Below are 18,454 nucleotides of genomic sequence, written 5' to 3'. Positions count from 1 at the left end.
GTGGAAAATCGTTCCTTTTGCTGCCCTCTCGAATGTAATGGTGGAATGGTGTACGTTAACATACTCTTCTCATTCTTTTTCATGGAGCTCCTACACTCACTGCGATCAATCGAATTTTCAGCTTCTTATGTTCCTAGGTTGCAATGGTGATGAACGTATCCATCGCTTCACGATTGGTTCGAGAGTGGTTGACCGCTTTTCCTGCTCTTCATGTTCCTCCATGGAGAGTCTCCACTTCAGTAGAAAACCTACATCCGGTGTCTACGGCGCGGCCAGCCAGAAAGGATATCACAGCAACTCCCTTCACTGGAAACCTGACTACGGCGGGCTTGTCGGTGATACTGTTTCCTAACTCTTCAGAAAAACGGGAAAGGAAGGCTCGGCAGAAGCAAATTTCAGTCGCAAAGAGACAGGACTACAGGCTTGCCCGTCAGAACCATCACCACCGCCTATATTAGGGAAACACGAAGAAAGGGAAACTGATAATGTAGACAACTGGTCTAATTCCGGCATGTAGAAACAGATCCATGTAGCCCTTAGATCGAGAACCTAGGGGGGAAGTTTCTTGGGAATGAGGTCATGGGCGTTGCTATACCACCAAGTGTGGTGATATCCAGAGAAATCAGACGCAAGAAAGCGCAACTTTCGGCGGGAGGTGAGGACAAGCTGATAACCCCAGTAAGATTCACAACGAACGCAGCAGACTTTTGAGCTAGCGGCGGTTTTCATATTAGACTGCATTTATGTCTACAAATATTGCCAAGTTAATCAAATTAGCCTGCATCATGCCAAAGCCTCTCTCTGGTTCAAGAGCCATGGGTTCGTTTCAATAAAATCTGTGGTATTGGATCAGTCAAGGGGACCAGGATTTTCTTCGATGAGAGATCCTCGAGACCGAGAGGATGCGTTCTGATGTCAAAATTATTAGAGGTAACCATGCTGAGGCAATTCTGTTCCCAGGACCTTGTTGCAGTCAACTCACAATACCAGGTTAACGGTAAGAGGAGAAATGTCATAGTTGCCCTACTCACTTACCCTATGGAATGGATCTGGTAGTGTATGCAGAATCAAGTCGTCTTGAACTCTAAATAGGTTGTGATGCCAACACTCAACTTATTTGTTATTTGCCTCCACCACCTCGAACACATGCACACAAGAGAGTTGCCACGTTGTAAGCTGAGACGTGACGTTCAGAGGCAACTTCTCTACTTTCCAGTTAACACTGTTCGTGACTTGCGCAAGTTAGTGCAGCAAAGCGAAGGTTTAGAGAAGCGCCTCTCCTGACTAATTGCACAGAAATTCTGCTGGATCTGCAGAGGAGGTGAACATGAAGTACATCGCCGAATATCCGTAACCTGAAGATCAAAATTGTGATTCCGATTTAGGCGGTGAAAGTTGCAGAAGTCTACAAATATTTTACGGTAGTTGCTGCAGACAATAAGACCATAATATAGCTCCCCACCACATGTCCGAGTCGAGCAAGGCTCATAATTTTAAATCTAATATCGGACGTGGTTCCCACGCACTTTTTAACCCCATCAACGGTGCTACAATCAGTATCCAACCTAAGCCTACCTTTGTGAGGAACTCCAGCCATCCCGGTTTTGCGCCGAGATATACCAATTCGATATCTCTAAAAGCTATCTGGCGTCCTGATCTACCCCATCGCTACATCTGAGACAGGTTTTGCCACGTCTTCTTTTCTCTTCCATAGATATTGCCCTTGTAGACTTTTGGGTTGGATCCTCCTCACTCATAGAGATTAGGTGACTTGTCCCCTACACGCTATCTTTCATTGTTATATAAACTACGAAAACGTCCTATTGTAAGGAGCCAAAAATTCCTTGGAGAATTTTTCTCTAGGAGAAATTCGAAAATTTATTGTTTTCAGGTGACCAGTGCTATTTGATGTTACTTCTTGGTTGCGTTGCCACCATAATACGCCTGGTGCCGATCGCCGCCTGATCGATTTGGGTGAAGGTAATTTGCACATCTTGGATTGTCTTCTCATGATGACTTAAAGAGAATAATGCCTCTGGCATTTACATCAGCATCACACATAATAGAGCATACCCTTGTTTTAGGCCGTTGTTAATGGTCAAAGGCCTGGAGAGTGGTTCCACGGCTTTTATCTAGCCGGTCGATGAATTACACGGATCGTTTCCTCCATGCTTGGTGGTGGCGGTATTTCTCCGTGGTCTTCAGTTGGCAGGACCTTCAATTCGCAGATATTCTGGTTGTTGAGCAGTTAATCTACCCCTTTTCACTACAAGTTGCTCATATGGTCAGAAATTAGATTGGTGGTGAGACTTATGCGTCTGATATAGTTACTTTCTTTTGGTTCTTCCAGCCACGTTTGTTTGCAGATCTCTTTCCACACAGGTAATTGCAGCAACTATTTCGTGTGGCACTGCTAGTTGGATAGTCGGCCGTCCTTTGTCTTGGTTACTGCTTGCAAGTATTGGGAGCCGATATATCGCCTAAATATGGGCTCCGTCCTTACTTGATTCTTAAAGTGTAGAATGCATAGTGGTTCGTGTATGTTTTTAAAGCCGATAATAGCAGGCTTTCTTTTTTGACTGACTGGGAAATCTACTCCAGACACATGGTTTACTGGATGGCCGCTATAATACATTGTGTAGTGGCACTTCTCTAGAAAACCCCGTATCGCGGTGATATCAGCGCTATATTGGAATATTTGTACGCATGTTCCATGAGAAAGCGCCTGAATCCTTAGTCCTTTTCTTTTGCCGAATCTGACATTGTGCTATCAGTCCACTTCGAGACTCCTTCCAATACAGGGTCTTCAGTCCCATCCAAGCTCAGTCTGGAGGACCAGTTGCTACAGTTTGTCCCATTTCTAGGAGCGAGAGGCTCGTCTTCATCCATCCTTACTGTTGGTTCAGTAGGCGTTTCTCAGGTTTCACGCTTTCACCATGGGACCTATACTACTCTTTGCGTGCTTTTCCCAGGATATTAGCAATCTGCAAGGATAAACGCTTGTGCATTCTCCATAATTCCTATTGTGATAGCGGTTAGTCCTTCCGAAGCTTTGGGTAAAGATATCCGCTTTTGCTGATTTACTGGAACGGCCCAAGACGTACAAACTGCCTTCATCCAGATCGAGCAAGCGTCGCGGGATCTTGGACTGCAGATCAAGGAAGGCAAGACAAAGTATATGGTGGCAACATCAGCACCGAAAACCAACCAACCAACAACATCAAACCGCATTGGTCAAACGGGAAGAATAAAGGTACCGTTTGAGACCGTTGATAATTTCTTCTATCTAGGGTCAAAAATCACAACCGATAACAGCTACGATGATGAAATCCGCGCACGGTTGTTGTCAGCCAACAGAGCCTATTTCAGCTTACAAAAACTGCTCCGCTTGAAACGTCTCACCATAGGGTCAAAGCTAACACTGTACAAGACTATGATCTTGCCAGTCCTCATATATTCCTCCGAGACTTGGGTTCTTAGCAAGGGGAATTGCGAACTCTTGGCCACGTTTGAGAGAAGAATCCTCCGAAGAATTTTTGGCCCTCTACATGAGGATGGACGATTCCATACCCTACATAACGACGAAATCTATAAGCGATACCATGCCCATCAGGTTGTGGACAAAATCCGGCTCAATAGGTTACGGTGGGCGGTTCATTTAATCCGTATGGATGGGGATGATCCAGCCGGGAAAGTCTATAAGGGCCATATCTATGGTAGAAAAAGAAGACGAGGCAGACCCTGCCTGAGATGGAGCGATGGCGTTGGTCAGGACGCCAGATAGCTTTTAAGGATATCGAATTGGTGCTGATGATGATGACTGGAACTCTGTCTCTTTGATCTTTGGGGTTTGTTCTCATCAGGATTACGCTCCCTTAATATAGGTCCTTAGAACCTTTTCCGTCCCCTATCTGACGTGGAAATTTAGGCATTAATGGCGAATTTTCCCAGGTTCTCATTGGTCGAAACTGAGACTGATGCTTTTCCCGCGATTCTTCTAATTAGCTAGTAATTTCGATAATTAAATAATTGCAGAAATTGTCTCAGCCGATCGTGTATCATATCATATGCAAAAAAATATCTCCTGACATGTGAGTTGATACTTCTCTACTAGTCAATGGATCTGGTGCGACAATTAACACTTTATAGATGTTTACCACAATGGGTTGTAATTCAAACTAACCATAATCGGTGTTCAGTCAGCCCATATCTGTAGATACTAAGTTATAAATATATACACAGTACGTGCGGAGAGCGACATGCCAATTTGTTACCATGGATCAATGTTCGGCAATCAATCCACATGGTACACCACATATCGTAGATGAAGCATATGTGGTCACCCCACATGAGAGAGCTCTTAGTACAGAATGCCTGAAGCTTAGTCGTCTCCGCTCGCGATTTCGATCTTTTTCAAACACTCGTTCCAAGTAATTTATCTTTTAGTGAGTAGCGAGTGATCAATCAGTTCTTGTTAGTTCTGTTGCACCGTCGTCCGCTCAAGATATAGTCGAGGCAATTGTTGGCTAAATTGTGAAACTTTTCGGTTTATTATTTAATAAACGCTCTTCGAGGGCCCAACATTGTCGCGAATTTGATAAACGTCCGGCTGAATCTAAAAGTTTGGATAAGATCCAGAACAAAGCCCATTCACGTGCTTCAGATAGATTCTCTCGGATCGCGTGTGCGTGACATTTATGTAATAAGACTACCGGGTCGCTGAGTGTGGCTCAATTTCCGGATATGCTGGGGACATTTGTGTTTCTCGTTATCACCGTTTTATGCACCATAATTTGGAATTTAGTGATTTCTTTGCGCAGACCACATAACTATCCGCCCGGTGAGTATGTAGAGTGTTCAGGGGTCTTATGAGCTCACAGGCTTCAAATAACATGTAAAAATATCTCCCGTTCGACTGTACATTCCTTTGATAAGATATGAGGTACGCGGTCCAAGAAAATTGAATGTAGGGATTAAGTGTATATAATAGATATTGTCACTACACAGATTTGCTATTTAGGATCAACTAAAATCTAAAGGAAGATAAAATGATTTTTCCAAAAAGATACAGTAAAATTATTAGTGAAGTTACCATATTGATACGGAAAGGTAGAAATGATCTACTATCCTAGCATGTCCCACATATGATGTTCTGAAATTTCCGGAAATTATAGTTGCCTTTATCTACCCCGTTTGTATTTTAACCCCGGATTGATTAAATTTCATATTCAAAAATTGCCAATAATAAATATATTACCAGAACTCGATTACTCATATGAGGGCGTAGTACTTGATTGAATATCCCCAACCATTCTTTGGAGCAATTTGTGCCCAGTAAAAAAAAACTCGCACTATCTAATATGTGTACATATAATATATATATATATGCATTCTCTTTCTCCGAAGTGGTGACGATAAAAATTCCAAATTGGGGAAATATATGTGGGTTCTAAATGCATGTCGTCTTTGAGTCTATAGCTACCTAGCCATAAGATACTAGCGGGAAGCAGTTGGATTTCCAAGAACGGTAATATCGTTCAAGCTGGTCTCAAAGGCCGATCTTCCACAAATGCTGCCTGAAGTTAAGAGCTCTCGAATTTCATGGAAAAGAGCATTTATTGCTCCCTGAATAGATCCCTACGGTTGTGAAGGCATCACATTCAATTAATTTTAATTATATCAGTTCCAAGATTCTAACTATTATCTCCAGATAGTAAAATTAACGACTTTAACTGCAAACGTTACACAGATACGAAATTAACATTTTCCATGCACTAAAACGTGTGTTTATATTAATAGCAACTAATATGTTCAGTTCATGGCACGTTCTCTGACGTACAACGTGTGATATTCGTCGGGCTCGTTATAAACGACTCCAGTGCCGAGCATTCCTCTTTTCTACTTACAAACCTAGGGTTTTGCATTATGTCTGTCATGTTGCCTCCAATTTCCTAGATCCCATCCCGACTTCACCAAATTATCATCATCATCAACGGTGCAACAACCGGTATCTGGTCTAGGCCAGTCTTAATAACTGCAGACATTCCGGTTTTGCTCCGAGGTCCACCAATTCGATATCCCTAAAAGCTATCTGGCGTCCTGACCTACGCCATCGTTCCATTTCAGGCAGGATCTGCCTCGTATTTTTTTTCTACCATAGATGTTGCCCTTATAGACTTTTTGAGCTGGATCATCCTCATCCATACGGATTAAGTGACACGTCCACCGTAACCTATTGATTTTATCCCAAGCCTGGCTAACTGAGATTCTGATAGCTTTTCCGTCGTGATTGACCATGGTCAACACGCATCATCTTCTTCGGCACGGCTAACAGCAACGTATAATACAAACCAGCAAAAAGTGACAGTCACGCGGGACACATAAACCCAGTAAAAAATCCACCAATTTCGATACGTAGACCCAATAGCTGTATTTTGAACCCTTGGCTTTTCTAAATGCATAACCCTTCCACTGCTACTTCACCTTTTAATGAACACTCACCAGAAGACTTTCCCCATAGGTAGATAAGTATCAGTGACCGCTCCAATTAGCGTTATGGTGCGCCGTTTCAATGCCATAAATTCCTAAGACCATGACTACTAAGGGTATGGCAAGGATTGCAAAATACCGCCGGGTCAGATCTCATTTATTAAGAATACCAGCTCTCCTACTTTGTAATCAGAGAGCTCTCTGGGGTCCTTAAAGAATTGTTTACCGAGTGTACGCAGCCGGACCCTGGCAGTGAAGCGTCTGAAGGTTTCTCCATTCTCTACGCAATTCCAGCGTGTAAGGTATGCCTCTGGCATCTTTTACACGCCCTATAGGTTAGTGCCCCTGAGAACCACCATAAACCTGTACGCACTTGCACAGGTCTGGATTAAAAGCCCTTGCAATCGGGTTTGCTTATAGGAGGTCCGAATCCTCTTGGACTTTAGCGCGGTGTGATGTCTTAGCCGTACTTACAGATTGTGCAATGTTCATAGTCAGTGTCACGCCACTCGTCCAATGTAACATAGTCGTCTCCATTACCGCAAGAAGCGGTTTATTGTCTTTAATAGTCGGCCAATACTCAGAACCATAGAGAGCGACAGGACAGACGACATTGCGACATTTTAGATTTGAGACATTCATTGATACGTCGATCACAAAGAACACCAGTTGTGGAACGCCACTTCATCCAGGTTGCGTTAATGCGTGAAGCTATTTCATAACGCAGTTCTCCATTGGTTGATAGCATTGACCCGAGGTATTGAAATCGCGCAGTTCTGGGCAGATCACCTCGACTTCAGTTGCACTGACAGTTACCTCACGGTGCTTTACGTGGGTACCTGCCTTGTGGACTTTGTGATCACAATCAGAACCCCGTCACAACAATCTACAACGGTACCAGCTTATACCGAATGCATGGCTCGGCATTCATACTGGTGGATGCAAGACCTACCTAAATCTCTACCGAACTAAGGAGTATGGCACCATCACACTGAGTTCTCTTGTTGTATGTGAATCCAGGGGCTATCCCGGTTCCCATGGTACCAGTATACCCCTGGTAAGGTTTCGTGACTATTGCGACTTCAGATGAGTCCCCGTGCAGACTCGGGTCTGATCGGCCTAATTGAGCGGATTGGAGCGTTCGCCTACTGCATCGCGGCCGGCAAGCCAATGCGATATGCGTCTCCCGGTGCCACCACTATGGAGGTTCTCTTCGGCCACTTAGTTCTGGTTCAGCCAACAGAGTTGCCCCCCCGTCTTCCTCCCCGCCACCTCTGAGCACCAGCTGCGCTGACAAGTGCTCCAAATGATTGTGGAAGGGGAGGATGAACAAATTCCTCAGTTGAAATCTGCTCAAAATATTCTTGCCATCCATCCTTCGCGGCTCGACGGTTGGTAAGTAGTAGTACCATTCTTGTTATTAACGCAACAGAAGTGTTCGATATCCTTTTAGCAAGTCGATACAGATCTCTCTCGCCATCCCGAGCGTCCAGTTTATCGTAAGGATTTTTGTAATGGAGTGCTCGGGTGACAGCGATCGCTTTCTTTGTTTCCCGATTGGCATTCTTATAAATATGCCAATTGGTCAGCGTTTTATCGTCGAGAAACTTATGGTAGAGGCGTTTCTTTTCACGGACGTTCATTTAAGCGTCGTCGTTTCAAAGCCAAGTATCTCGGTTGATGTACCGCTCGCCTAGCTTGGTGACCCCGAGGGTTGCAGAGGCTGCTTTGTGGATCGTGTCTTTAATTTAATGGTTGGTAATCGCGTAAGTGAAATCATTTCTTTTTTCTTCTCCCGAAATCGCCACCATTTAATGCGCGGCGGGCCAGTGCGTTCCTCACGCTATTTCATCGGTGGTTTAATTCTTAGGACGGCAACCAACGACCGATGTTGAGGTGCGATGGTCTCATATGGAAGGGCTTTGCAATCAGTGACGGTGGTAAAATATCGGCGTCTTATGAGAATATAGTCGATTTGCCTTTTAATGTTCCCACTATAAAATGTAGGAAGATGAGACAATCGTTTGATGAACCATGTATTCATAAGTACAAGGTCAAGGTTTGCGTTCAAAGTCGCAGCTTTTGGCACCAGACTACCCGGTTTCTTGCAGAGCGCAGATATCAATGCGCCTTTTCCGAAGGACTCTTGCGAGTTTCCCAGTCTTTGTAGTTAGGGAATCAACATTTAGCGTGCAGAATCGTATTTGTTTTGTTCAGACTAAATTGTTTCTCGACAGGACCGGGGCCCGTCCTGCCGCGTCGACTAGCATTTTTCCGTGTCTTCTTACTCGATCCGATCATCTTGTTTCTAATGATATTGTATACATTTTCTTGGTCGGTCTGTCGCGGGACCTGTCACCAAGAGAGATCAGGTACGATTTAGCATATTGCAATAACTTATTTTTATTGTACTTTTTATTCTATTATTTTTTATTTATTTTATTATTTTTAATTTGATAATTTTAATTATTTACCTTTCTTTAAGAATTAATTCCTTTATTTTCTTCCTTCCTTTTGTTGTTATATTTAGTTTCTTTTTGTATATATTTATGTATAAGTTTGAAAAATATCTAGAACGGTGAATTATAGTTAAATCTGTCAAGGCTGTCGTACGGAAGGTCGCGGTTCAAATCTCACTGGTAGCAGTGGAATTTGTATCGTGATTTGACGTCGGATATCAGTCGACTCAGCTGTGAATGAGTACCTGAGTTAAATCAGGGCAATAATCTCGGGCGAGCGCAATGCTGACCACATTGCCTCCTAGTGCACCATTACGGTCTTGAATGAAGTTCTCTAACAAACTTCAAGGCCCTGATCCAACATGGATTGTTGCGCCAACGATTATTTATTTTTGATTTGAGGACTTCCTCCTTAAACCCACAAAACTCTATCAACTGAGGGACATCATCATCATCATCAATGGCGCAACAACCGGTATCCGGTCTAGGCCTGCCTTAATAAGGAACTCCAGACATCCCAGTTTTGCGCGAGGTCCACGAATTCGATATCCCTGAATGCTGTTTGGCGTCCTGGCCTACGTCATCGTTCCATCTTAGGCAGGGTTTGCCTCGTCTTCTTTTTCTACCATAGATATCGCCCTTGAAGACTTTCCGGGTGGGATCATCCTCAGCCATACGGCTTAAGTGACCCGCCCACCGTAACCTATTGAGCCGGATTTTATCCACAAACGGACGGTCATGAGGGAAATGAGGGACATCTTCCAGAATAATGGCCTGAGGATGTCAACGAAGGGAGGGAACCTCAGGGGTCGCGCCTCAATAAGCATCTGGCAGGAGAAACAGGGATCGAGACTGTGATGCGTCGTGGATTTTCCCCCTTCGATCGCGGCACTCGTGTGTGAAGATTTACGGCCCCACGCATGCGATCGAGCCGTCGTTTGTTTTATTTTTCTGGTTTTGGCTCGAGTTTTGATTTAACTCGTTAGATTTACGCGAATTCCTGTGTTTGTGCTATTATTTTCAAGATCGGGGCGGACCCAAGCTCTGGTATAGACACGTGAATTATGTATAATGACACTTGACGGATCGTTCAAAGGATTACTAACGCCTGACTTTTGATCAGAATGAGTATGCATATTATTTTGCGCTTGCAGTTCGCATCATGCCCCAGGCATCGCAAGTGCCTCTGGCGGATCTCAGAAGATCGTACGACCCAACTACACTGTGTGTATCTAAGGAAACTTTCGCACCGTCTCCGCAGACGATCTTTGTTTCGTTGGTGAAAAATACTGTCATATCCGTTCCTGTGTTCTATTCTGCGCTGGTTGGGAAGCTCACAACAAAAAAATCGTCTTAAAACTCGGGTCGCATGTACCGTACCGTGCCGTACCACTGGAAATACCCGCGGTTCCAGGGATTGGCTATAGGGTTTTCCTGTCTAACATCTGGACTCATGTAGTCCAGGTGGAGGAGGTGTAGGAGGACATTGAGGGTAGAGTAGCACCTAAACTCAATATTCTTTGGATTTTATTAAGCTGGGTTCTATTATATTTTTTCTTAGCCGCAAACAGTCCCTGTTATACACTGATAGGAGAACATCAACCAATCAATGAAAGTTTGAGGTACTCAACAACTCCATTGAGGATTATGCATATGAAGTGCAAGCTTCCCAGAAAACCATGTAGGGTTTTAAGGCATATTGCCAGGAACCGACAGTCATGGCGTGTAAGTATGGTTGATGTGTTGTGCCCCATATAGGGATTTATTGTAACCATCCATATTTGGAGGAAGATCCAGAGCAAAAAGATGTCTACTCCCTGTCGAAAAATATATGTCCTTTGATGTGCAAGAATATTATTTTAGCAATTATGCTTGTGACGATAAGAGGAGCATAAATACGGTGCCGTTTTTCCGATCACGACATGATAAAAGAGTGGAGTAGTCCTCGGATTTGCAACGATATCTAACAATTACTATTTGATCACGACGTATTTGAGCAAAACCTCGCGAAAGCCGATCCCAAGCTTCAAATCTTTCATTGTGGTTACATACAACCTTTAAGGAATCCCTACTAAGTCGTATTGGGTATCTTCTAGAAAATAGTCCTGTTTTCTTGGTCAAAAGTCCCTGCTGATGGATAGCACTGTAATATTCTAATGGTCCTCAGACTGCATTGAGATGCTCGATACCATTGAGATCAGTAGATACCATTATTGTGGTATATTGTACCCTCATTTCAAAACCAATTCTTGCCTTATATCAAAGAAAAGTGCAGCAAGGATGCTACCATCTTTTCTCGTTCAGACTCACAATGTTTAGTCTTTACCACTGAAATTTTTGAGGAGCTGAAAAAGCTATATTGGGAACAATAGATAGTATTATTGCGGAAAGTAGTTATGATTATATGTGAAAAGCTGTTTTTATTTAAAGCTAAGATACTATTCATTTCTTAGATTAATTTCGTATTTTTGTCGTTTGGGAAGCACCAGTTTAGATTGCTTGCAAAAGTGCACTCATGAAGACCCACACTGAGCCTATAAACTTATCGCTAATTGCAAAGGCTAAATCGGCGGCATATGCTTTCAGAAAGAGTTTTCGTCCTCCAATTATAAAAACCAAGAATGCATTACTAGAAACCATAACCAGCTCCTGCCTGTGGACAGCCCTCAATCGACTTCCTTCTGATAACGGTGCCGATTTTTCTTCATTCCAACTAGTGAAGAACCAACTGGGAGTGGATAGATCACCTAAAACGAGACATAGTTGAAAGACCTGCCTTCATAAATACGCCCAAATCGCGTCTCCTTGCGATTTTTCCGCTTTTGTGGTCAACTGATGGAATGCTGTCTTCCTATATTTCACTGGTAGGTGCACTGAAATCGTCACTTCCGCATATAGGCATCTCTAGTTAACTGATCTGAGCCTTTCCAATCCTTCTATTGGACGAATTCGAGTAGGTGAGTTTCACAGGCTTGGAAATAAATACCAAATGATATGTAGGTCTAAGACATTGATTTCCATTTCTATCTCTTGGACATGATTTAGAGTGGAAGAACTCAAAATCCTTGCGTGCTGATGTTAGAACTTTTCCAAAAAGTATGTTGGACGCCCACTATTATCTCCATGCCTTTAATCTTGGCATATTGGGTAGTCCCTATTACCAGTCTGTTATCAATCAGAATACCAAAGAATCTCCTTATCTCTCTATCCACCCTTCATGATTTATTTGACCATTGTTATTTCGCCATCAATTAGGTTATTAATCAAGGTGTCTGTCAGAAAGAAGATCGTTATTGGATGAGCTATATATATATCTCGCAGCAATTGACTAGGCTATTGATGAGGGCAATTAACGTTTTCCAATCCCATCAATTAGAAAATTGTTCCCTGGACTACGTATCCTCTCCGCTCCGAAAATTATAGCGTGTCGGTATCAAACTCGCAGCTTGAAGTCATGCGTTGGTCAATTTGGTTGAAAGTGGTTCCATCTGTTTGTTTGTGGACCATTTTCCGCGCAAACCAGGCACTTCCAAGAACCATTTCGTACGATACTTCTAACTAAATAATCCGCAGTCCATTATGTAAGCTATTTGAGCCGACGTATTGCGTGAATACGGGCGGCGTTCCTACTTGACTGTTGAAATTTCCAAAGGTATCCTTCTCGGATTCGGCAGTTACCTCTGTAGAGGCGTCAACGTTTATGAGGCCTATATTTCTAAATTTGCCTTGTAAACGCAGACTGCATAGCCTTTCACTTATATTTTCAAAGCCGATAACAGCAGGTTTTATTTTTTGGCTGACTAAGAAACCTACTCCGAGCACATGCTTTACTGGATGGCCACTATAATATAAGGTGTAGTGGCTCTTCCCCAGGAAACCGGTCCCCTTCCTGCAACGCTGTTACATGAGCCTTATATTTAAACAGGGTATCGGTCTGTACACGGAGCATACGCTCCAGGAGAAAATGCGTTAATTGTTATTCCGTTCTCGTTGCCGTCTTCGTCGTTGTAAAATTAATCCTGTCCGAGGCTCCTTCTGTGTGTGCGTGCAAAATGGACGTTTCATAAGAAGCCAACGCCCACCCTCAAAGCTAAAAAAGCGCAGGAGTGACTCAAAACTCACTTTTCAGGTTTCATTATACCTACTATTCAAATTTCCTTCCGAAGGACGGCGGTGTCATGCCGACTTTAGAAGCGAGACAGAATTGTAAGCCGCCTTAGATGTTCTAAAGTAATTTTTGGTAGAATTTTTGGAGTCAGCTAACAAAAATGATAAGGAGCATTTAGCACTTTGTAAAGTCAGTACCCATTGCTTCTTTGACTTATTTGATTAAGAAACAAAAGCTTAATCTAATAACAAAAATTTTCTTTTTCAGGTCCCAAATGGATACCCTGGGTCGGAAACACTCACCAAATTCAACAACTAGCCAAAGAGCTAGGAGGATCTCATTTAGCATATGAACACCTTTCTAGGGAATATAAAAGCCCAGTCATCGGTTTAAAGCTAGGTCACGATTATGTAGTCGTCGCTCTTGGTTACGAAATGGTCCGTGAAATACATACCAGGGAGGAGTTTCAAGCACGTCCAGATAATTTCTTTATTCGTCTCAGAACCATGGGGACTCGATTAGGGATAACTTGTACGGACGGTCCATTATGGTCAGAACATCGTAGCTTCACGACTCGGCACTTACGTCAAGCGGGCTACGCCAGGCAACCGATGGAACTACAAGTACAAACTGAACTAATGGATTTGATAGACTACATTAAAAGTCTGAAGTCAAAACCAACATGGCCTGCTAGCTTCTTAGCACCCAGCGTTATAAATGTACTTTGGACGCTAGCGACAGGCAAGCGTATTCCCAGGGACGACAAAAGACTTTCAAACTTACTGACTATGCTTGAAAAACGATCAAAAGCCTTTGATGTTGCGGGAGGTCTTCTCTCGCAACTCCCTTGGTTGAGGTTCATCATTCCCGAGAAATCTGGCTACAACTTGATACAGAATTTCAACATGGAATTGCATAAGATGTTTATGGAGATAATTAATGAGCATAAGCTCAATTACTGCGAAGAAAATTCCGCAGACGATTTAGTGTACGCTTACATCAAGGAGTCTAAATCTAGAGAGGGCCGTCCAGACAACACATTCACGGATGTTCAACTCACCATGACGATTCTCGATATTTTCATAGCAGGATCTCAAACGACTAGTAACACTTTGAATATAGCCTTAATGATGATGCTAGTGAGGCCCGATATCCAGGATAAAATCATAAATGAGATTGACACTCATTTTCCAAGACCTAACGTTCCTAAATATCAAGAAAAGTCCCTTTTACCATATGTCGAGGCCTATCTGATGGAAGTGCAGCGATTTTTTTCAATAGCACCAACAACAGGACCCCGACGAGCTTTGAAAACTACAACGTTAGGATCATACACTGTCCCTGAAAATGCGACAATATTGATAGGATTGCGGTCAGTTCATATGGACGCAAAACATTGGGGTGATCCTGAAGTATTCCGACCGGAGCGGTTCCTGTCCGAAGAAGGGAATATCATCAGTAACGAATATTTCATGCCGTTCGGACAAGGGAAACGAAGGTGTCTTGGGGATTACCTGGCCAGAACCTGTCTTTACACATTTTTCGTTGGTATTATGCAAAATTTCCGATTAAAACTTCCGGACAATGAGAGTGTGCCGTCGACAAACTTGCTGCCAGGGCTAACTATGTCCCCAAAACCATATAAAGTATCTTTTGTACCAAGATAATGATTATGTGTAATTTCATGCATGGAATCGTAACATTGTGACTTGTATTTATTTAGATGTGATTAGAGTAAGTTTTACAAAACACACTGTTTTTAAAATATAACCCCCTTTTAGTGACGCCTCTGATAGAGCTGAGTCTTTGCTACGATGGTTGCTAAATTCGATTTGCATTTTCGGAGTGGTTCAAGCAAACGATAAACGCGGTTGCAATATAGGCTTGCGTAGTGAATACGTAAACCCATTTCGGTATAGGTTACAGGGTGCACTGCATTGCAGAGTAGTTTAAAATTTATATATGTTGGTACCTAACGAATTAATCTAAAAAAATCATTATTTTATTTTCATCAAATTGAAGAAGAGAAAAGAAAATGGAAAAATAGATACGGTGTCGATATGTTTTCGAGGAAATTTTGAGTTTTCCGCAAGTCTTTAATGCAACTCGATTCGTCAAACCGTTTACTCAGGAGTACAGCTTGGTAGCGATAAATATGCCTTCGAGTGGACCACGCTTTTATAAAGTCTACTTGTTGTCTATGGGTTAAAACCGCAGAAGGAAATCAATCATAAAAACATTATTTAATTTTATAATTTAAATAACTTTATTACATAAAGTGGACGAGAAACTAAAAACTTTGTATATACTCTTTTCTTAATTGACATGTCAAAAATCATTTTTTAAATTCAATTCTTTTTTCGATCTAATCCAGGCCTACTCCGCCACGGAGAACACCGGTGGTGGCAACTGTCAATCGAATTAACAACATTCGAAATGAATTTCGAATGTTGTTGACCCCACTGCGCCACATCACTGCCAGCGAAATACTATATAGATGCTGGATGTGAAAAATGGTTATAATTAAAAATGCGCGGGCTAATATAGGTGCGCCTAAATGTCGAGATTACCTTTCCGAGTGTAAGGGCGCGGGACGGACAACGAGAGGGGTAAAGGAAATAGAAGGAGGTAATTGCCCCAGCTCGGAGTTCTCTCAAGGACCTAGAGTATAGATTTTGATGAAATAAATGGACCATGGGGAAGCCCACATAATTTTCACCACGAGAGTGCATTCTCTTTCTACGACTCTGGCGGAATATTATGTAAACTAGATTTCTAGTGGTTCTCACCTTAAAAGGAGTGACGATTTCCCCATTGCAAATGATTGGCTGTTAGCGTAAAAGATCTAGAGAATGCAAAGCTTACGCAGCGGAGCCAGTAACAGTAGTAAAGTTCTGGCTGAAGAGGGTTTGACCTTGGAGGGAAGTGGTCGTGATCATGAACTGCAAAAAGAATACCAATTGAAAGCAAGTTAAAGCATAGTAAATGTAAGTGCGTCCTGATAGCTGAGTGGTTAAAGCACGAGGCTGTCATACGGAATTTGTATCGTAATTTGACGTCGGACACCAGTCGAGTCAGCTGGGAGTACTTGTGTCAAATCAGGGTAATAGCCTCGGGCGAGCGCAATGCTGAGCACATTGCCTCCTATAGGGTACTGTAATCCTGTAGTGTACCGGTCTTGAATGAAGTGCTCTAACACACTTCAAGGCCCTGATCCAATTGGATTGTTGCGGCAACGATTATTATTAAATACAAGGTCATTTCGAAACCACTTATTAAATATCCAGAGGTGATGGTCGGCGGCAAGTTGACCTTCAGGTACTTCTAAAATATGCCTGTGGGTCGGTGTCACTACGAATTTTGCAGGAATATTGCTGAATGCCGCAATGCTGCAATCGATACTGTTGTTAGTCATAAAAATGTTAATAAACTCGCAGAACCAGAAGAAATTCGGTTTTCCAGCTGAGATATCTGAGAGATCGTTTTTAGGGCAATGTCAGACGAAACAGTTTTAGTTTTAGCACACATGATCCCTATGGACAAAATTGCATTAGAAAAACTTCTACTGTACTTAAGTAACCGGATGGGGACATTACCAACGAACTCAGAGTACAGGGGTGAGGCATGGACGGAGTTGGTATGGTAGATGATACAGGTCCCCGACTCGCTGAATGCACAAAATCTTCCTTTGTAGACTAGAATAATTAAAGCGGAGACATGAAGGCGCTAATTACAACCACTTTACATGACATGGAAGCTGTCATAAACAATATTTGAATGCCCTTAATGTGGTAGCTCAGCGAAGAATCCAGAATATGTTGGTTTGTCCTAGATTTATAGCTGAGTGAAGAAGGCTGAATCTGAACCTGAATGTTGAAGAGATGTTCAAAACAGAGAAAAGCTGGCAATTCTGAAAACACCGGACAAGGGTACTTAAAAGAGTTAGAATTATTGGGCCTAACAGAAAGTAATAGTGAGCAACCCACGTAGTAATATTATAATTAATTTATGGGCTGGTGAATGCAGATTGAAGAGGTGAAGTTTTCCAAGTGGGCGAGAAACTTGCTGCTGGACTGAAGTGGGTGCGTCTTACATGCCTCCGTACAATGAATACACAAAAATACATGCACAAATATCTCTATATCTTCAGCTTGAGATTGCGCACGAACGGACGGCATCTAACCACTGTGGAGTGATTGGAACGAGATTCACAGTGTATTCTACCTAGGGGAAAAGAAGATGGAAACGGTCGACCGGAGACTGCAAAACTAACTGGAATATCCTTTTCATATGGCCACGTCCATACAGAAGGAAAAAAAGGAAAAGGAGGAAATCGTGCTATTATCCAACTATAGAAATTCAAGAAACTGAAAAAAGATAGAACAGCTTTATGGATGTTGGTGAGCCTATTCAATATCAATGTTTCGGGAGGTCACTACATCTCTTAGAGGCATTTTCGTTGAATTGACAAGTGTTAGTTAATGCTCGTGATGCGTGATATATGATATACAATTGTCTGGTTCACGACTGAAGTCCACGAGAAATTTCGCCAAAAAGTTACTGCTAGGAAAAAGTTCATGTCTTCTGAAACCTACGCTGGCTTTGTTCTTTTCAAAACTTTGCGTTCTTCGGTCAAATCGTTATCAGTTAAATCCGGAGAGGATTATCTGGCCAGTTTCGAAGACTCATTGGAGCGCGCAAACCTCAATCCATTGCGCTTTTGCTTTCGCAACTCCTGCAGTCCACCACAGCTATGTCTTCTTTTAATTAAATTTTCTGGCTCTTCCGCTCTCCGCCAACTATCTTGTGATTTACTCTGCCGCTACTTTTCGTCAGTCTATGTTCCATTTCCCCCCTCTTCTTCTCTCTCACTAGGGGATACAGCCTGTCCTTCTCCTTGTCGAGTAAGTTTTACTAGCTTCTCTTTGTTTAAAACTGGCAAGTCCTTCCCATATGCATTATTTTTAAAAAGATCCCTTAAAGAGAACCACTCTCCTAGCCTGTAGAGGCTATCTTGCTGAAAATTACTGTCCCGTTTCTTTTCTCTTCTTGTTCTAAAATCTTAGAAAGATATGTCAGTGACCCGCTAGTTCGACTTCATCAATTTCGTCGCGAAATGTCTAAATTCACAGCGGTAAGTGCATACTATCTACACCGACTTTCCATACCACTTGTATCATGTCTTACCTTTCCAACTGATCTTGCTGCATCGCTTTTGATGACTGCACATCCTGTTTCTCGACACCGCCCCCTCCCCTTTGGCTATCCACAAGGCTCTAATCTGGGCTTTTCGTTATTTTCATTCCCCCTCCTTCATCATCAATAGCGCAACAACCGGCATTCCAAAGATCCAATTGACCAAATGGCACAACCTGTTGAACCGGATTCTATCCACAAC

At 42.6% G+C, this 18,454-nt stretch overlaps 1 protein-coding gene across 1 annotated transcript; it reads left to right on the top strand.

Annotated features, from left to right (window-relative positions):
• Positions 1–4,389: 4,389 nt before the first annotated feature.
• Positions 4,390–14,805, top strand: LOC119649786 (probable cytochrome P450 305a1). Its single transcript, XM_038052091.1, has 2 exons — positions 4,390–4,840; positions 13,324–14,805. Exons 1-2 carry the CDS (start codon positions 4,744–4,746, stop codon positions 14,721–14,723), a joined length of 1,497 nt encoding a protein of 498 aa, XP_037908019.1. The 5' UTR covers positions 4,390–4,743; the 3' UTR covers positions 14,724–14,805.
• Positions 14,806–18,454: the final 3,649 nt, after the last annotated feature.

The sequence above is a fragment of the Hermetia illucens genome, chromosome 2, assembly GCF_905115235.1.
Source record: "Hermetia illucens chromosome 2, iHerIll2.2.curated.20191125, whole genome shotgun sequence".
In the NCBI taxonomy this organism is placed as follows: Eukaryota; Metazoa; Arthropoda; class Insecta; order Diptera; family Stratiomyidae; genus Hermetia; species Hermetia illucens.
The sequence above is the reverse complement of the archived record's forward strand: the minus strand, read 5'-3'. Positions and strand labels throughout refer to the sequence as shown.